This window comes from Microtus oregoni, unplaced genomic scaffold (genome assembly GCF_018167655.1).
Source record: "Microtus oregoni isolate MIOR12 unplaced genomic scaffold, Mior012 000044F_ref0000062, whole genome shotgun sequence".
NCBI classification, from domain to species: domain Eukaryota; kingdom Metazoa; phylum Chordata; class Mammalia; order Rodentia; family Cricetidae; genus Microtus; species Microtus oregoni.
In genome coordinates, this window is record NW_024543218.1 from 13,239,590 (window position 1) to 13,262,001 (window position 22,412).

The 22,412-nt window shown below is 36.4% G+C and overlaps 1 protein-coding gene across 1 annotated transcript in view; it reads left to right on the forward strand.

Moving 5' to 3' along the window:
* LOC121434769 (semaphorin-3A) overlaps positions 1–22,412 on the forward strand; it is a 307,219-nt gene that overhangs the window by 275,214 nt on the left and 9,593 nt on the right. The window contains exons 15-17 of the mRNA XM_041633730.1: positions 6,745–6,786; positions 9,805–9,962; positions 14,593–14,660. Coding sequence (XP_041489664.1) covers positions 6,745–6,786; positions 9,805–9,962; positions 14,593–14,660 — 268 coding nt within the window. The remainder of the gene's footprint in view (positions 1–6,744; positions 6,787–9,804; positions 9,963–14,592; positions 14,661–22,412) is intronic.

Genomic DNA, 22,412 nt, shown 5'->3' on the forward strand with positions numbered 1-22,412 from the left:
CAGTGTCAATGCAGTTAAACGTAAGAATGTAAAAATTCTTGGCTCATATTTTCTTTTATAAATAACAAAATATATGATTTACATTTTTTATTATTTGTATAAGTTACCTTGAAGATCAAATCCTCCCTATTCAAACTGCCTTCTCTTGCACTTTATAGAATATTTGACATGATATGTAAACTCAGTGCATTCTGGGAGATACATTCAGCATGCTGAAGGAAGAAATTTATAGATTATTTTATAGTATTTTCTTAAGAAAATCAGTGATAAGTTTGAGTAAGTAAGGCTTATGTTAGCGACAGACAATAAATTATAGGTGCTTACTCTTCAAACCTCAAAAATGAGCAAGTATTTGTCACATTTTCCTGAGTCACCAACAGTCTAGGTAGGCCCTTCAGGCATCAGGTACGCTAAGGTTGGAGCAGGGACACGGGAAATAAATGAACATAGGTATCATACTTGTTTCTCATCTATGAGCCTTTGCTAACTGGAAGACTTTGAACAGGGATCATATTTTGATATGAATTACATATAAGTCAAATAACATTCTGAAAATATTTTGATAATACAGTGGGTACTTACTGACAAATTAAAAAATGTAATTTAAACTTGAATGCTAAGAAAGAAGTAGACAGGAAGGGTGGAAATACTGTTTGTAGTCCCACGATTTCATACGATATCATTTGAACTCCATCTGTGTCACACTGGCATATATCCATAACTATATACACATACTCACACGTATATGGATTATTGTTTTCGGTTGATTCAACCTTTAATGATGAAGCTAAGTGCACCTCACTCCTTTCAGCACCTTACTTAGATATGATACCCTTAGCTCATAGACCAGGGAATCACTGTTCAGTTGTCTTAGATTGAGAAAATGAAGTCAAAATTGCAGGAAAATGAAGGACTGTCATTCAAGCATGCCCCTGGTACACTGGGATAGATCTTTGATAATAGCCGCTGGATAATCTTCTACTGGACAGTTTAGAAGCCTCACTTTAGCCTACATAGCGATCCTAGCTTCACACAGTCTCTCTAAAACTCTTATTTGCCAAATATTGACTATATTACCTCACCCAGTGACCCATGCTTAAAGCATAGGGACAGTGACAGCATTGTGGCCCACATACGATCAGGCTAGTTAGTGTCACTGTAGCTGCTTCTGTTTTCTTTTGTGGACAATGTCCCCAGTTTGCCAGGCTTGCATTGAATTCACTGTGTAGCTGAGGATGGCATTGAGCCTCTGATCTACGGCCTCCACTACCTGAGCACTGGGATTCTAAGCAGTGCCACAACGCTCAGATGAAATGTCATTAGTATTTATTACTTTATTGTTTTTGGTTATCTAAGCTGAACATGAGTAGACTTCCTTATAAATGTTCTGCATGGTCTTAGTCTAAATATTCAAAATAGTGAAATCAAATTTTGATTTTTAAAAGTTGATTCTTTTGGCTATATTTAATTGCTGAATATAGAGTGTGAACTGAATCTTACCGTTCACTGTTCCAAGTGAGTTACCTTGAAAAGCAAGCACTGTGGAACTTTAACTTATACATCAAAAACTACAGTTATCCAAATGGGCTGTCACCCACTACAGGGTCCACTTAGATTAGCAAACAAATGATGGGCAGTGTGGGCAAAACTCATAAATGGATGCCTGGTATTCATAGTTATATGTCTAAAGCCTAAGATGTAAATGCAGCCAATATTTATTATTGAAACAAATGAAACATTACTGATGCAAAAATTAAATAAGATAAAGATTGTAAGGACCTGAGTAAAGATTGGAGAATAATGGGAAAGGTGCATTAGAAACAGTACCATGTAATCCTGGTAATCTGATTCCATATTATTCTCTGATAGAAAGGGGAAAAGTCTTTCTTTAAAATGAATTATTAATGTAACCGTTGCAAATGAAGTCATGGGTGACATTAGCGCAGCACCCTTATTGACACTTAATGACTCACAGACTTTGTGTTTTCCTTACCGTTCCTAGGATCAGGCTTTTACAAAAATTCAGTCATGTGCATATGTGTGTGAGAGACAGAAAGACAGAGGTGATCACCCTAAGCATATTCTCTAACCACTTGGAACTAAATGGACCTTCTGTGTTATACACTTCAGTTTCAATGACCTTCTGTTATCACTTAGTAGAACTAAATTTTATTGGGTAGAATTATTTTAGTCATGTTATGATAATTATAAATAATTTTCTTAAATTTTCCTTATTTTCTTGTTTTATTAATTAAATAAGTCATGTATATTTGGGTAGTAATTCTATATTGTAGCTAAATTTCCTTCTTAATGCATCTGGAATCTGAGGTTTGCATTGCACATTTTAATCTTTATTCCTTGATATATTTTAATAAAAAATTCAATTTCAAAGGAGTTTAAGCTAAAATGGCTTTTAGAAAGAGCATGATGGGAGCCAAAAGATTTGCAGATATAGATACCATATATATAATTTTTCAATTCAAAAATTTCCACTTCCTCCCCTCCTCCCATTCCCCTCCTGTTCCCCTCCACCCTCCTCCTCCAGTCCTAAGAGAAGTCAGGGTACCCTGCCCTGTGGGAAGTCCAAGGCCATCCCCCCTCCATCCAGGCCTAGGAAGGTGTGCATCCAAATAGACTAGGGTCCCAAAAAGCCAGTACATGAAGTAAAAATAAGTCCCTGTGCCATTCTCAATGGCTTCTCAGTCAGCCCCCATTGTCTGCCACATTCAGAGAGTCCAGTTCGATCACATGCTCGTTCAATCCCAGTCCAGCTGGCCTTGGTGAGCTCCCATTAGAACAGGCACACTGTCTCAGTGGGAGGACCAACCCCTCGCGGTCCTGACTTCCTTGCTCATCTTCTCCCTCTGTCTGCTCTTCAACTGGACCTTGGGAGCTCAGTCCAGTGCTCTGATGAGGGTCTCTGTTTCTCTCTCCATCCGTCACCAGACAAAGGTTCTATGGTGATATTCGAAATAATCATCAGTGTGACTATGGAACAAGGCCATTTCAGGCACCCTCTCTACTGCTGTTCACAAGAGACTTGGCTCTAATGTCTAGATATAGATATAGTTGTAGATATTTAGTATTATTACATTTTGTTCTTACTGGGAGATTTTTCAAAGAAATGCATTTCAAATTTCCACCATTGAAGACTAGGACCCCTATCTATGGCATTTAAGCTGTCTTGAGAAGAACTCTTTATCAGCCTCTCGCAAATCTGAACAATTGCCATTGTGCTGTAGAAGAAATAACTGTTCCTGTATCTCAGCTGTGTTAGAAAATGCCTGCAACTGGAAATATATCTCCTTTCAGGGAAGCTGTTGTATTTTCTTCCCGGTCTTCGCTGTCCATATTGTCACGATTATTTCTTTGGCACTCAAGCAGACAAAACATCTATGGGCAGAGTGTACAGAAATATTTACTTTCAGCATTCTAGTCTATCAGCCAAGGTTCTTACATATAGTGTGGGCTAGCAATTGGAATATTTCACTGTCAAGCTTTGTTTAGTTTTGCAGTGGGGGACAGTAAAAAGAAAAACCACAATACATTGAAGCGATAGCCACATACAATGAAAAGCAGGAAAATGTTACACTGCCTATGTTTCTATTTGACACTAGTGTCATTCCATATAAAATAAAAGGCAGTTTAAAAAGGTCAGCTGAGCCGGGCGGTGGTGGCGCACGCCTTTAATCCCAGCACTCGGGAGGCAGAGGCAGGCGGATCTCTGTGAGTTCGAGGCCAGCCTGGTCTACAAGAGCTAGTTCCAGGACAGGAACCAAAAGCTACGGAGAAACCCTGTCTCGAAAAATAAAAAAAAAAAAAAAAAAAAAAAAAAGGTCAGCTGAGCTGCACCTTAGCTTGATAGGGTAAATACACAAGAGAAAGATTTAAGGTCATGATTCTGGGTGGTACTCTTTTATAATCTTTAAACACATTTAATGTAAAGTTCAATTTACTTATATTACCACCTCCATGAGACCATGTTCTTATGACTCTTATACTGAATAACTCATAAATTCTTGGATTAAATTCACTACATACCACTTGCCATCTTGAGATCTGTTTTAGGAAAACACTGGCTAATCACAGAACATTCCAGTGGTTTTGGTTACAAGATACTTTTATTTGGCGTGAAATCACATCCCAATCAGTGTATAGAAAGAAAAATATTCTTTGGCAATAAAACTTCCATTTCAGAGTAAATCTTTTAATAGACACTAAGCACTAAGAAGTAGAATTGGCATTGGTGTCAGTCTCAGAAACTAACACACCTGCTAGTAAATATTCAAAATAGCACAGCAGCACCAACACACAGCCAGATTCTAAATGGGCTTCGCCAGCAACCATCTGAGTTTGAGAGTTTGCTGTGTGCTCCTGAGGGACCTGCTTAGTTAGTGGAGCATCGACTTCTTCTTATGATGAAGACTGCAAATATAAGTGTTAAAGAGTCTCCTTTTAGAGTAAAACTAAGCTAGCTGGTAAATGTTAGTTATTGGGAAATAGTTACACCCTTAAAAAACTGCTCTAGAATGCTGGGCTCCCTTACATTTGTCCTTTCTTAAATAATGTATAAAAAGCAAGACACGTAGTGATTTTTCACCTTGACTAGTCAGTATGGCTTTTTCTTTCCAATCCTTCCAATGGGCTTTCCTTTTGAGCCAGTGAGGTGCCACATCCAGCCATGGTGCCTTGGGGAAAAAGGGCTTTATTTATAGTCCTATTGGCTGCAGAGGATTGCAAGGCAGTTACATCAATAACACTTGCATTTTAAACCCAATTTATGCAATATTCCATGAACAGCTGAGCAAACAAATGAGAGAGTTTAATTTTCATTCAAATGTAAAACGTAATTGATGCTTTCCCAAGCCCAGCCTATTAACTTGTAAGGGAGCTTCCTTCCCAACTCGGAGCTTCTAGTGTGAGCTATGTCCGAATTTCCCAGGGTCAGCACGTGGAAGAGCTCCGAAAGTGAAAAAGTTTAATAAGCACTAAAGTAAAATATCTGGGAGATATATCACAAATTGGAATCATAGAGAATCTTGAAAAGATGCTGTTTCTTGTTTCACTTTCTTAACCATGAACACCAATTAAATTTACAATCGAATTTGCAATTTCATGGAAAAAAATGGTTATGAAGCTGCATCTGTTGTAAAGGGAAGTCATATTCTCCACCAGTTATTTCTCAGGAAAATGACAGCTTATTTAAATGGATGTCACTGTAATATATTGTGCATTAATTCAGTTGTAGGCCATATTCTAAACTATTCCTAACTTCCTGGCATAAAAAATAAATAAGGTTATATTAATAAAGGATGCCATGAACTTGATCTTGAATGTTGGCATAATACATCTTCATAAAATCTGATGTGTTTTCGAGTTTGTCTCACGTTTTACAATTTACATATGATAACCCATTCTCCTTTGCGTAACAAATGCTTTTGCTTTTGTATTGTCAGTAAATAGGAAGTGAAAATTCACTCAACTTTATTTCAAAAAGAACTTAGACCTCATATTTTATTGCTGTGGGTGTTAACTTTCAATGCCTTGAACAAGCTTGACTATAAAATTTCTTCTATATAAATCCGCATGAACTCAGTTATTTCTTTAGTCTAATGAGAAATTCTCATGTGAAATGGTTAGAGGGGGAGAAATCGCCATGGAAATGTTTCCTGACACATTTAATTTCTTTATTAGTTAACTTGTTCCAATATTGTAGAACCTAAAAATTGCCTTAAAACAGAGTATTTTTGATGAAATACAGATTTGTTTTTTTATGGCTTGATAATACTAAATAGTAAACATACCCTTTCTATGTAGACACAATGGGCTGGCATTGTTTGCCTCATAGTTGTTTTTGTGATTGATAATTCCTTGAGAAATCATTATTATATTTAATAGTTACCATCACTCACCTAAACTGTAAAATAGAAAAGTATTAAAAATCTCTAAATTAGCCCACTGAATTACCACACATCCTTAATAATTTGTTTCACTTGTACACTAGGCAGATTGTACATAAGTTGTTAAGAAACTCATGTGCGAATTTTTGCCATCGGGTTTGAAGTGGGGCGTCTGAGCTCTGCCTCTGCATGTGGGGTGGGCAGTGCCATGCCTGCCCAGCTCCGTGAACATAAGGCAGAATGGGAAAAATGGGAGGGGGAAGGTGAACCTGTTCGGACTGAAAGGAAGACACAGAACAGATGATGAGAAAGGCTAAGAGGAAATGATCAATAAGTGATTTGGAGGCACAATGGAATTGCACTCGCAAATTCTGCTCCTGAAAATGAAAGCTAATGGAGGAAGGGCTGGCTGTAGTAGAGGTCAAAGCGTGAATGGACCTGATGGCGTTCAGGTTAGAGCGCCCGGATTACACCTAAACCAAAGGACCAAGGAAAACAAATAGAAGGCGAAGCAGAGGAAAGTGCAGTTAAAGAAATAAGTAAGGAAAGGGAAGGAGAGAATTTACTTCTTCTTGACTTCTATGGACCCACTGAGACGTTCTCTAAGTGCCCAGCTGCAGTCAGGATCCCTAAGGATTTTTATGCCAATGGTGCTACTGGACCCCCACTGTTGGCTTCGCATATCTAGCACTTAGCTCTCAGGCTTCTTTCACACATCTTATTTCCAGTTATGCTATTTGTTGTCAACAGTGACATCATTTCTCTGAGAACTTAGTAAGTGTGCTAATCAATTACACATTATCTTTTCTCTTTTATCATACACTCCTTTTGCTTCTTTTTTTAGGAACCCACAACTATATCGGCAATGGAGCTTTCTACGAAACAGGTACAATCATAAGACGCTGCAGTCAGTAGTATGTTTCATTGGTTTTGACTTTGTACTTGATAGATCTATTTATCATCCATCACATTTTATAGACTGGACAGAATCAAAGAGCAAAGAAGTATTGCTAGTCTAATAAGCGAATGGAATGAAAATTGTACCTCTGTGCTTTGCAGATTAATAAAATCCTATACATCTTAGAGCTGTTGGTTATTATGTTTGGAATAACTTAGCTTAAAAAGAAACACCTACCTTCAGTAGTATTGTATGGTGAGAACAGAAAAAGTGGCTTTCACTTCAGCTAAACATACAACTAATCACTACCTAGTAGAATATTCTGGCTTGCCAGAATTCGGAGCTTAAGGGCCACTTACGTTTAGTCTTTCCTTCATATCAAATGGATGTTTTGACAAAACACACAAGAAAAACAGGTGATTTCTCAATAACTATGGATGTGACTCAGAGTGTGACTTCTAACAAATTATATCCAGTATATGAATGACAATTTTGGAAATAAATGGGTATACAGAACATTAATAAGTCAACATATAAAAATGGCAGTGAATGAGGACATTCTTCCCTGCTGTAAAAGCTTGGATACAGAACCATGAATATGATAGTCAGTTGGTCATCGTTATTTCTGATATATTTGCGTGACCTGCCTTTGACAGTGTTCTGCCCCTTGAACAAAACACTAAATCATGGTGCCAACAAAATGCAACGTGTGCCTTTCCACACAGATGTATGAAAATAGATCGATAATCTCCAAGACATTTAACCTCAGAGTGCAGACGTTATTGGCACGATACTGCTATCTTACACCTCATTAACATGTTACTCACCTGTTCTTCATATCTAAAAACTGTCACATGTTGGCAAGGAAATCCGGGGCTTTCCAGAATGGAAGCTAGACGGGGATAACCTTTCCTGTAATGATTTTAAAGGTATTTATTTATATTTATTCCCTGCTAGACTTCAGAGCCGATCCTTACCGAATCACCTCTAAATCCAATTTAGCAAAACATCCTGTTTGAAAATAATTAAGAATTTAAACATTTAAAAATATTTCCCATTAATATAACAGTCAACTAAAAAAAATGCCATTTTGAATTACCACAGTAAAAGAATCCTTGATAGAGCGAAGATGGATTTCACTCAATAGGACTCAATTTCATCCACTGTTAGAAGCATTTTTAAAGTGAGACAGCATTTTAGGGGGGACGAGTGACGATATAACTAACCTTCTAGATAGTGAAATCACATCCTGCTCGTGGCCCTCATCTCATGAGGAGACTAGCGAAATCTCCTACGGTGATGTTAAATTGGGCAGAAAAAGCACATCAGGTTTCTAGCTAGTCACTGGATTATGCTCAGTGATGCCTGCTAGTCACTATGCTTTCTGTGAATAGCATGATTATTTTATGTATCATTAGTAATCCTGGAGAATTATGATGAAATCAAAATGAGATTGAATTGCATTTAATTTGGGACAATTTATTGGAGTTTGGGTTTTCATAACCATATCTCATTTGACGGCTCTCCTCACTTTGCTTTTTCTCTTTTTACTGTACATTTTTTCTATTTTTCCCCAAAGGCAAATGTCAGATATAGATACTTGGTCTGGGCAGTTCTTTTCCTACTCCAATGCTCTATGCGCATAAATCTATAATTATGAATTTGGCATATGCTTCTGAAACATTATTAGGCAAGCATAAGTTCTTTTGATAGCATGGCCAATTTGGTCACTGACCCTTTCAAATAGGATCACAAAACCAGGGTTAGGTGCAACACCGATAGTCCAAACATTTGATTGGAATGAAGGCACAGGATCCTGGAGAATAAGGATAGCCTAGGCTATCTGAAACTGTCTCAAAAGTATCAAAATGGCCTAGGATATTAATGTCAGTGCCATCATGTTCATGTTCGTTGTTGTCAACTGTGTTTCTGGCTATGGCTACAGAGCCCTAAGTAATTTCACATTTGCTAAGTATGGTATATCTGCCTCATTTTTATTACAGTGGATATCTAAGTTCCTTATATTAAAAAAGATAAAACATATTCTCTTACTAAGAAAAAAAACCAATTTTATCTGTGCTTATTTACAAACTCATTCAGGATAACACTAAAATGAATATGACTAAACAAATTAAATATCTATTAATATGCATAATAATTTTATTTATTGTATTTCTTAAAATAGCAATATTTAACAAGGAAAATGTATGTACAAGGAACTGGATTTGTTATTCTTACCTCATGCTATTCTTTTATAAAAATATTGTTTAGCTTTAAGCACTGACCTATTATCTATAAAAACACTCCTTAATAATTTCTTAAATTTCATTAAACACATTAGTGGACATTCAACTTACACACACACATGTGTAGTCTGTAAGTGAAAGTCTCTGGAAAAGCAAAGTTGAACGTGTCCATTTCTGACTATCAAGCAATTTACGTCAAATGACATCCTATTGTTCACAATGAAGTTGTTCTAAAACTCAGTTTTCATCCATATCCTAGGAAAGTTTAAAGTCTTTTGCCTATGGACTATTACATGTCTCCGTATTCACATAAATTTTTAAAAAACTTGTGTTTTTATTCATGTTGTGGGGGCATGTCACAGTGCAGTTTTCAGGTGTGAGGGACAGAGAACTGTTTGGGAATGTCGGTTCTCATCCTCCGTCATGTGGGTCCCTACAGCCTCCATCAGAGTATTAGGCTTGGCAACAGTGGCTTTTATCCAAGGACCTGTCCTCTGGCATAGCATTTACATAAAATTTTTACTTGAGGCTTACTATATCATTAATCAATTCTCTAGTGAGGGAAAACCATCTCTCTCTTTCCTGTTGCAGTCAGATGCTTAGAATTGGTTTCTACTTCACTGTAAACTGTACTGTCTGCTAGACCTTTAGAAACTATCTAAACAATTATGATCCATAAATATAATGTATTATTAATGAGTCTAAACATGATAGTTTTAAAAAAGAGAGCCCAACGAGTGTTTTCTTAACTCATCCACAGCAACAGCTCTACATCGGCTCAGCTGCTGGGGTCGTCCAGCTTCCTCTGCATCGCTGTGACATTTATGGCAAAGCCTGTGCCGAATGCTGCCTAGCCCGGGACCCTTACTGTGCCTGGGATGGGTCATCATGCTCCCGCTACTTTCCCACTGCCAAAAGGTAAGGCGAACAACAAAGGAGAAATACAATGTTTCTTCGCAGACTTACTGATTTGCTTTCTAGAACAACCCTTTATAAAGAAGCGCACTGCCTTTCTGTGCAATTAAAGAGAGATTTGAGGTAGAAACATGACAGGACTTTTATTGTTACTTTGCTGTTGTTTGTTTTGTTTTCCCATTTTCTAAAAAACACAAGACAAGAAGAAGGATGAATAGTAGGAAAGTTGAATCCTAAATGAGAACCAATAACTGAAGGACTTTTAGGACAGCAACACAATATCCCTAAATTCCTACCATTGCAACTTAGATTTGCAGTTTTATTTTAAAAGGGGAGAAATTGGGCCAAAATTCCAAAAAAGTTATGAAGAAAAAATAGAGCTAAGTCTGGGCCTTGTGCCTTTTGAACTCAATGTTCTATCTACTTTTATCTATCTAGAGGTATTATGGCCCGTTTTTAATAAGGCCATTTATGTTACCAAATGAAAATAAATTTCTTAACAGACCGGAGTTCATTTGCTTTTATGGAATCCAAGGAATATAGAAGATCCTAAGCCTAAACAGTGAAAATGATGATTGGGTCAGTGTGTTAGTGGGTACAGTCCTTGTCATGAAGGTGTGAGGTGCTGAGTGTGATTCCCCAAATCTACATGTGCTGGATGTGGTGTGCACATCTGTATTCCCAGTGCTTCTGTAGTGAGTGAGATGGGACAGGAGACAGAGCAAGTCAGCCAGCCTGCTGTGCATATTCAACAAACAACAAAGATCCTGCTTCAAGCCCAGGGGGAGAAGAGCTCTGAAACACGAGGCTGTCACCCCAGTTTCACGTGTGCGGCTATGCAATGGGGCACATGCTTCACTGTTTCAATACATAGAGACACACATACACACAGATACAGTGAAAGCCAAGAGTTTCTTCCTATCTTTAAAAACATTGCACTGGTGTCCTCGGTGTATTAATATGGGTTAATATTCATTAATATATTCCTAAATATATCTCCTTATTCACCTCAATAATTATATGTCCCTGTTATTCCTACATCATCCTGTGTTTATAGAGCCTTAACTTGAAGCATAAAGCTACATAATCAGATCTCATTTGCACATGTGGGTATGTATGTATATACTACTTACGTGTTTTGAGTGTTATCTTTATAATACTTACAGTTCTTTTACAGGGATTTGCTAAATAAAAATTATTGTTCGATTTGAAAATTATTGACAGGTGCAGGAAAGGTGCTCAGTGCATACGTGCTTATTGCACGAGTACCTGAGTTCAGAACCCCAGATCCCAGGGGAAAGCCTGGTAAAAAGTCCCACGTCTATACTGCTGAGGGTAGGGAGTACAGAGACAGAGGGACCAGGGAGCTCGCTGATCAGTTTCTCTGTGAGAAAATTGGTGAGCTCTGGTGTCAGACAAATCAGAGTTCTTCTGGCTCTTCGTTCATGACAAACTCTGTCTCAAAATGATGATAATGATGATGGTGGTGGTGAAGATGTAGTGGTGGAGGGCAACAGAGAAAGACACTCGTTGCTAAGGTCTGACCTACACAAGAGTACAGGCACACACACACACACACACACACACACACACACACACACACACATCTATATGCTCAAAATACATTTACAGCATACGCAATGCAGACAAGTGCAAACAAAAGTTGACTGAGAACAACACATAGAGAATTTGCAAAACTTCAGCTTCCTATGCAAGATTCAATGCTTAAAGAATGGCAAGGATGAAGGGGGATTTGAGAAAAAGCAAAAATATGATAAAATCCATTGTATATAAAATTTTAAAATAAAAACAATAAAACAGAATGGTAATATAATCAATTAATGTAATATTTTTTTCAAGACGTACTCTCATATTACAAAGAACTGTTATATACATCCTAAAATTGCAAACAGATTAATTCACTAGTGTTTAATAAAATAAAAATAGTTCTTAATTTGACAAAGCAGTAATATAACTATATTCTCTACTCTTTGTTGATAGCTGCCTTTCTTTATTGATACTTACTGTTTTGGGAAGATATAATAATGGATGAATAAAAAAATATGAAATTTGCTAATGTGCCTTTAAGTCTACTACCATGCACACTGACCTCTTCAAACAGGAAGTCACCATTATCCCTAAACCAGTACACTTTAGGAGCAATCTAACTTTGTTTTAGCATGGACAGCATTTCCAAAGGAGCTCTGTATATCAGCCTTTTGCAGTGGTTGAAGTGTGTTCTGTAACATTGGAATATTACAAATATAATAGGAAAGCATTATCCTAACATCCACTTAAATATTTTCATTGGTGTTTTAGATAACATTGTCTTACTATTAAATCATCCACCACTGGGCCTGGAGAGATGGTTCAGTGGTTAGGGATTTACTGCTCTTACAGAGGACCACACCCAGCTCAGTACCCAGCCCCATATAGACGGCTCACAACCATGTGTAAATCCAGATTCAGAGTCTCCAACTCCCTCTTCTGGTCTCAGGGTACATCCATGAATACACAGATGCACAAACACATACATACAACAAATAAATTGTATATCTTTATAAAGTATATCTTTGTAAAGACATTCACCAACAAAGTAACTTCATTATATTAACATACAACTGGAACACAGAATCACACCGATACTAAATGTAAATATTCTTAATGCAGACCATGTACATACAGAGATTTCTTAATCTTGCAAAATTCTAGATTTAAGTGTTATGGTTAGTGCTTTCATAATCTGTTGGAATTTTATGGTAGAAAAAACTAGCTGAATTCGAAGATAATGTATATTGATTAAAGAAACTATGGATAGTTCAATACATTACAATATGCATTCATTACTGTGGCAGTTATGAATTGCTTAAGGTTAAATTTTTGTTCTTCTTAAAGCTATTTAGCTCTAGGGGACTGTTGTGTTACTCAAATGTACATATGGAATTCATATTTGATCTTAAAATGAGGAGCATTTTTAATTTAAATAATAATGAAGAGCTTCACAAAATTTGGTAAAGAGATGTTTGAATTTTAAGTATGTCTTATCAAAGAAGGAGAAAAAAGAGATAAAGATAACAACTATCACTTAAAACTAGTATGTATATATTTGAAAGTGGTTCTCACACACACACACAAATTAAGACCAAAAGTGTTTCACTTGGGCTTTTGTTCTTCTTGTGACTCCCAGATTTTACTTGATCTAACTGCACGTGTCTCACACTAGATACGTGTTTGAGGAGTGTGGTAGAGTCCCTATACCATGTAGATGCTCTGAGAGCAGCTTTTAAAGCTTGGGCATTGAGAAAGACTTTTCCCAGTGCTCTAAGGTTCAGGTTTCACAATTCTCTTTCTGGCTCAATTTTCAAATGTGCACATCTGTTTGATAGTCTCACTCTTTCCACAAATAGAAATCCTTGAATACTTTTGACTTCTAAATTCATGGGTACTGTAATGAATTCCATGTTGACAGTTCTCAATGACCAATAAAGGCGCTCCTTTTCAAGGATGGTAACTAATTTTATTGTAAGATAATACCTTTAAATTGATGAAAAAAGAAAATAAAATTGGTCAAGTACAACCAGACTTTCCATGTGTGTTCCATACAGCCATTCTCTATATTTCTTATCTCTCCATTTTCATATCTATTTTGTATAGGGTAGCAGGAGGCCAGCTCCTGTTCCAAGTATGTCTAACTGCAGGACTCTTCACGTACAGTTTGAGAACCCTGGAAAGAACATGAACTCTAGTGTGATATGTACATTCTTCTCTTCTGTGAAAGAGAAGGCCATCTTGGTTCACCCATTCTCCTAGCAAAAGGAGAACTTACCTTTAGGTTTAACATTTTTGGTTGTGTTTCTACTCTCTCCAATGCACAAACAAACGGATTTGCAATCATAACCATAGGATAGGGCAATCATGGTGGTATGTACCGGAAATCCCAGCTGACTGGCCATGACTATAGGATGAGACCCTATCTAAAACAAAGAAGGAGCCCATGTTGGAGGTATACTTTAATGATAGAGCAATACAATAGGCCCTCAATTCAATCCTATTTCCACAAAAGATCAAATGATACACAATAAATACTGATATAACAAAATTAAAAGGCAATAAAAGAAAGAATTCTTGGTTTAAATGTTTGAAAGCTAGACAACAGTATATTTTAAAAATAGGTTTGAGCAGTAAGGGAAATCATCATTCATGTGAATTTTAGTTTTCAAGCTTACAACCACGTTGATGATGAGAACAATAGTCCAATCATGTTTAGACAGTAGTTCAATCATGTTTATTGAATAAATGAGTTGCTGTTTAAATATATTATACTTCATTTCATATAAAATTAAGGTCAGAGATTCCCGGTGTTAGATTATTGTTGATGGATACCTGGTAGAAAACAGGCAAGGAAGTCTGCTAGTAAACAGTTTAAAGACCTTGGGCTGTAGTTGCTGGAATTGAGGATCTTGTATTTCCAGTTTGATCACCTTTAACCCCTCACACAGCCACACCGGATGCAAATGCATGTCTTGTTTTATTGTCTGTAGTAGTCAATAAGATTTGATTCTTCATTCATATCAGAAATTCCTGACTGGAAAAACAGAGATAGAATAATGTCTCTTAAATATAATTATTTTAGACGCACAAGACGACAAGACATAAGAAATGGAGACCCGCTAACCCACTGCTCAGACTTACAACACCATGGTAAGTCACACTCCTTGTCTTTAACCCTCTCATCTTCAAGTGCCATGAGCGCATACATCTTTTCAAATGCTTAACGGAAATATGGTCTGATGGGAAAAAAATGTTGAAGAATGCACAAAACAGGAGTAGCTTTATGATCACAGGTATAAGAAATTCAAGATTTTAGATTTCTATGAGATATAAAACTCAAATTTCTTACATGGACAAAGAGAAGCCAGGTCTATGGACCTACTTTTACATGTTAGCCTGCCAAAGGGATGGGCAACAGAAATTCATTAAAATATATCAAACAAACTTAAAAAAATTATGTTAAAATCAACCAAGAAGCCATATATCTATATGCCAATGATGCTAAGCCAGTATACTCTTTCTGTTTCAGTCAGATGGACAAGGAAGCAATGTCTTTACATTAAAATACTAATTGTATATTTCCTTGAAGTGGGCAATTTGGAGTCAATACACTGTATGCTTTCTACAAGATATTAAGACTTGTTAAACGACACAGTTGCTTATTTAATCTGAAACATCAGCCAACCTCCATTTAAAATATATCACTGGAATGCAAGCTCCTTCTCCCTATTTCAGTTTATGATATTAATAATGAAGCTGTGCTTCCCTCTGCTGGGGAAACTTCTCAATGGCAGTGACACTAATGAGCATTTAAAAAGTAATAGTTAGTACACAAAGCACGGGCACTGTCCCCGACCGTGATTACCCTGTTTTCTCTGCAGGCGCTTTGGACAGCATCACAAGACACTCTTGCTATTCCTTGGTTAATTTTTATTTGATTTACTAGGTGTCTAGAATAGTCTTATTTTATGTACGCTAAAGGAGAGCCACCACTACACATAGCACTTGAACACAGATTGCAAGATCTGTTACCTTCTTGAAATGCAGGCCCCTTGTTCATAGTCGCAATGTGTTGGCATCAGTTTCAAAAATCCTTGGTGGAATTGTGGGAAAATCAGGAGATGCTGGAGCAAATGCTTAAAAATCCCCCGCTTTACACATTCTTGGTCAATGACTTTCCTGTGGGCTACTCTCCTGACTTTGAAGGAAAAGACCAGAGAATAGGAGCAAAGTTTTAGCTCTGTCTTAGACTGAGGTAAGTGTCTATACTAGCACATTATCCCCAAGTTTTACAGGGAGCAGTCTCCATTTTCACTATCGAATAGCTACTAATTTTCCACGAATTCATTTCAAGTGAAAATATTGGACCATATCATTTCATAAATGAGGAACTAGTAATTATTAATTCATCATATTGAAGAATTTATGTGCTTGTATCTTGATAGGTACAGATAAATATCACAAACAAAAGCAGGAAAAACTTAAGTTATTTTAGTCAGACTATAATTCATAGGTATCTTTGTGGGCTTTTTACATTGTTGTAATGAATATAAAATTTTGAATATTAGAAACATTCAGTAATTTTGAATGAACGGTAATGAATCACCAAAGCATTTCAAAGAATAATGGAAACACTTAATATTTAATTTTCTAGTAGTGATTTGAACTAAGTAGCATCAAGGAAAAAGAGATACATTTTTATCACCAACATCATATTCAGAAATGCAATATGATTTTACATAATACCGTTTATTAAGAAATATCATTATAAGTGCTAAAGATATGTGTCAGTTAGTAAAGTGACTAAGCTTTATTATCCTCAGCACCTGTGTTAAATACCAGGCTTGATGGAGTGTCCTTGTAACCCAATACTTGGAAGGCAAAGACAGGCAGATGCCAGAAGTTCATTGCCCAAGAAACAACATTGACGAGCACCCTCTGGTGGCCATGTGCATTATCTGTGTACCACATCCTTACATATGCACACATGAATATGCACACATGTTTGCATGCACACACAGAGAAATATCACTGTGGGCTCTAATTTGATTAATAATAGTTAATTTTGTACCTATGGCTAAACTGTTCTAAGAATCATAGCAGTGATACATGTATCATCTTGGTGATGTCTCCAGTGGTTAGCAGTCCTTTGTAGCAAAGTTCTTATACTATTTCAAAAACAATATCTACTGGAGCTAGAAATATCTCATATACAAATGGAAAAAAGTGAACAAAGACTTTTTTAAAATATGACATGTCCAAATCAACATTGTTGATTATTGAATGGTTTCCTTTGAGGCAACGTTTCTCATTTTGAAGCTATATTTGGGTGGCCTTGTGCTGGTTCAAGCCTATGAAATCTAAGTGCATAGAGCTGCTTAGCGGTAAAGAGAGAGGACTGTGTGAGAGAGCTCTTCTCCAAACAGCCCAGTTAGAATCCATATGAGCTGTGGAATGAGAAGGCATTGGAGTATGTTAGTGTAGCAAGATCTCCATCTATTGTTTCTTTTTGGTTGGTAACCACCTCTATTTCAGGTTTGAGATGGGATTACAGGTCCAAAGAGCCCACAAAATTCCAAAGCCATAAAACCCTCCTTCCTCGAGGGTCTCTGTGCTCGCTGGCTGCTTTTGTTGCTAATTGAACAAATTTAAAGCATACACACCATAGGTTACAGTAAAGTTCAAATGGGTGGAGAGCCAGTCAGGAATCCCCATTTGGCCAGGCTCAGTCTTACCATTAGGGATCCGTGAATTATCACCGAATAATAGATGTCAATATTTGAAAGTAAATGGGCCCCAATCCAGAATCCACCCCTGTTTAAATCATGCATGTTGTCTTGCTAATGTCACTTCTCACATTCAATAAAACATATGTGCTCATATGGAAACAGGTAGAGATATGAGATTTTTTTTTTCACAGAAAGCTCCTAAGCAACATGCAGCCAAATTATACACTTCAGTATGATCGCTTCCAGCTGTAACGGTAAACACACTGTATTTTATATATCCTGAGTTTTTAATAAAGTGACTCTCTATAAAATACCTTGAAATTAAGGTGGAAGAAATTGCACTTCTGATATAACCTTCAACACGCCCTCCCTGAATGTTCTTGTTGTGCAAAGTAGTAGTCGTCTCGACTGTTCTGGATGAAACAGAAAAATCCACTTCACTTCCCTTGATCCCAAAACACTCTTCTCCGGCACCGTGGCGACTTAACCAAAGCCTTAGTATCAAGCCCTAATAGTACATGTGCTGGGAAATTGTGTCTTTCTATAACGTGCCAGGCACAATACTAATGTAGAATTCAGGTTGTTTCCAGTCCATTCCTTACCCTCAAGGGAGAGTACGCCTGCAATTGGAGCTTGTCCAACTTCACATTTAAGAAAATGACTGGCCAACTCAATTACCCCTCCACTGTCTCCCTTTCCTCCCTCCTTTCAAACCAAAATGAGCCGTAACACGATTTATGATTTTTGTGTCCAGAAAGCAAAAAGCTTCATTTTTAAAATTCATACCACCATCTTAAATTTCTGGATCATGGAGATACTTTATGCCCTATCTTCTAATTAAGTGGCCTCATTCAGTTTCACTTTCTAATGGCTTTCTTGGCTGTTCTGCATACATGCAGTTCCTTTATAGTGTCCCACGATGAAATTGCAACAGAAGTCAATCTTCTAAATTATCTCTGCAGCTAGCCCATCCCAATTTATGTCTTGATTGGCATCAAAAATCATACCCAAATTTCATAAAATCACTTTGGCAGTACTAAACCACAAGTTTAGTACTTTGAAAAAAATGATTCTATGACCTGTACTCTACCATATTCCAAATATGATAATGAGCACTTAACCCAAAGAGGAGCCTTGAGATCTGATCTAGATGTTGATGTCATCATTTTCAAACCCCGAGTTCCGTAAATTATGACATGCCACCGAAGAAGTGACAGTGAAGAAGATTAAATGTTTTACTACACCATGAGTTGCTAAGAAACAAAATGGCCCAATAATGGCCATCTAGTATAGGATTCCAGATTCACTCTCTCAGATGAAATCTTCCATAAAAGTCTAAGGGGGAAATAAGTGCCCATGCAAATGAAGGAAACAATAAAAAATGCCAAATCATAATCGTAAGTGGAAGAAAAGAGAGGACCAAACTGTTCTTTGATTTATAAAACATCAGTAATGAAGGTTTAAGATTGGCATTCACACAAACCAGGTAGACCCATATCTTCAGACAGGGAATTTAATCCCAGCATATGTCAGGTCAGTAGAGTTTGACATGGGGAAGAAAGATAAGGAAGAATTCCTTCTGAAATAAAGAAGCTTCAACCCTGATCAAGAGCAAAGGTAGGACACAGCTAACTCAGACCAGTTCAGATGTAATGAGAATATGTTGAAGGAGCAAGTCTTATGGTATTGCCTACTATGGCTTTTATGAATGTCCTTGAAACTCTTTCCACTTGAGCAATCAATGAAGAACAGTTGTCCTTAGATGTTGCCTTAGGCAAACAACCAGTTATGTGGACTAAATGTGTGTGAGGTTTGCAATACTTTCATTTATTTTATTTTTTTACAAAAATCTTCATCTCGCCCAAAATAATCTATTTGTGCACTTAAGTTTAGTTACTATAAAGATGAATTCTACGCTGTCTGTACTTTTTAATTCCAAAAGGTAAAAGGATCAAGTGTCATTATAATACAAGATGGTATTTTCATTATTGTTTATGGGAGGGTTCTGCTTCTGCAAATGATTGTTTCCTATCTCCCATCAAATCGCTTGGGGAAAGTAAATGAAAGATTAAATTCTATGTTTCCTGTTCTATTTTTTTTTTTTGAAGCAATTGTTCCTATGGCAATGTTGCTCTGGCATATAGATTATTTTGCTCTTTTTGGTAATGCATACACTATAAAATCATGAAAATAAAATGTACCAGATGTTGCACATAGACTCATGATATTACAGTAACTATATGTATATTGACACCACTCTTTAAGCTTTTGTCTCTCATCATGCCCTGTACTAAGAAACACTATAGTCGTAATATTATATAAGAGAATATAGCTGTGGCCGGTATAACTATTCTATTCCAAGTCTCATGTTTCATTTCCCAACAAGCACATTGATCTCATCATTGTTTCAGAACAATTTTTCTAAAACTAAAATACGCTATCAAATTAGTGATTAGAAATTTACCTTCTCCAATAAAATAATTCCTATAAAATGATACTGCTAAGATCCTCTCACCCATCAGCCTGTCCCTCTCATTGTCCATATGCTGACCAGCACTACCTAAGAACCAATTCAAATAAATAAACTCAAAGACAGGAGAAATAATGAAAAGTACCTGAATATTACAATTCAAAACATGATATCCTAATGGATAAGTAATACCCAGAAACAAAAAAAACACATCCTGATTTGTGCCTAAAATGTAGTTTATAATTTTAATAGGCTTTATCAATCGATATATACTTTTTCTGTAAGATATCATTTAGTCTTTTTGTTAATCTTCACTGAAGTTGGTCACATTTCTAGGAGAAGGATTAAACAGAAAGGAATGTGCTTTCCTGCCTGCATGACAGTCCATCAACAGTTACAGACTAATGGCTGCAACCAGCACCACGAACATTGAAAAACCATGTCACAGAAATTCCACTGATAAACAAGTGTGATTCTTTTCACATGCTGTAATTTATATTTTAGATTTTTCACTCCCCTAAATATAGACAATTGGTAAATTGCTTGCTGATCATCTCCATTGCAGAAGTAAAATGCATGGAAAGGCTATGGTATAATTTTTTTCTTCATTTTCATTTTTAATTTTTTTTATTATTCCATGACATATAACTCCGTCCTCCATGATATGCCTTGTGATTGCCTGCTACAAAGATGTTTTTCACCTACTTGAAATCCTTGGGATGGTAAAATGTTGTATTTCTGGATAGTCATCTACATATCAGTAAGAAAGACATAATGATCGGTTGCTTAAGAACATAATGCTACTCTTTTATGTTTCACGAGACTGGTGGGCCAATGCTTCCTTTTTTCTTGCTTGATGCTTCACAGGGAATATAAATGAGAAATATTACAAATACAGTGTGGAAAAACAACTAGAATTGATTTGTCATCTCATAACCTAGTAACTATATTTCCAAAGTATCCAAGATGACTAGTGAAATTACTTTCTATCTATCTGCCTCTCTTTTGACTTGTGTTTGATTTTTATGGTTATTGTCTGTGAAACCCAATTCTCAATAAGGGAAAAACACATCAAAATCCAATACCTGAAATCGAAGAAGGAATGACTATGTGGCTCAGTACCTCATCCATCTGTCTCCTGGATGACATTGTATTTTCCAAGATTGTTACATTTGTTCCCCTTTCAATCTTGGAAGATGTTTATGGGGTTAAAATGGAGAAGAAATAAATGGGCAGCTGAAATGTGATCCCTTCTATTTCCGTGCTATTGGAAGAGAATCAAATGCTAAATAAGGCCTTAAGCAACATGATAGTTCTGGCCAAATGATGGATATCATGACTTTCTGTTGTTACAAAAGGAAGCAATTTATTTAACTTCTTTCTTTCCTCCCATTCTTTCTGCTTTATTAGCCTCGTTTCATTTCCATAAATTATTCCACTAAAAGAGGAAATGATTAATTGAAGATTGCTTCCTCAGAAACATTACTTCTTGTCATTAGCTGCTGCAACATATTGAAACATTGTGTTATCCAAACATACTGCTGATTTTTAAATAATTTTAATATTTAGTTGCTCTCAATTGTTCTGCTCTATTCAGAGTGTTGAACCCAGGAGAATTTATTATACCAGGTTAATAACTATACTCTTAATGTCTATTGTAGTTTTCAGGACAAAAGGCTATAGCATAAAATACAATTGAAAAATTTTTTAAATTAGATTGTTTCTTTCTGAAAATGTACATTATTTATGAGCCACTGCTAACATAGGCTTTCATGAAAAAAAATGTAACACTATGCATATGACACCTCAAATAGCTTTGCTCTCTTATTATTATAATTTTCAGATGTAATATACTTAATCATACATATCTTTCACTACATCTCAAATCAATTATGTTATCATTAAAATTAAAATATATCCATTTAACTAGTAGTTTAATGAAATATTCTATCATAGTAGGACTATAATACTTTTGCCATTTTATATTGATTAAACTTATAGTCTATGCCTGTGGGTATCAAATTATATAAGATTTCCACTTTTAAATACAGTGTATTTATTTATGTTCGTTGCTCAGCAGATATCTGATAAGATTTCTTGATTGCCTTTCTGCTGAAATTATGGTAGGCATATTAAGGGAGAGAAATGATCAATTTAGCAAAAATTGCAAATAATAGGACTGCGTGTTTCACAAGGAGCGGGACAGTTCATGAAGCATTAAAGCTGAGGGGCATTCTTTAATGCTTTAAAGGAAAGTAGCACCGACATTAAAGGCAATGATACGATTTGCCTTAGTGTGGACTCAACATGGAATTTTATTTTGAACAATGAAACTATTGCAACAGCCATTGCACCAGCATCATTGGTAGACTACCACTGTGTGCGGTTGCTCTACTAAGGATTTCTGTTACGGTTCCTTCTCCATGAAAATTTGTTCTTCTTACCTGTCTCCTATGTTCTGACTCCCTCAAAACAAGCCCCAATGGTGCAAGTACAGAGAAAAGAGGCAGCTGCGGAAGTCTCTGTAGATCCAACCTGTCTAACGTGTTCTCTCCTTCAACCCAAGACAGGCCAAAAAGTGACAAGGGATGGGTTGGTGATGAAATCAATATTTTTAAATATATGTGTATGAACATAAAAATACATACACACACTCACATTCAACAATATGTTGAAGCCATGGGAGTACATTAATAATGCCAA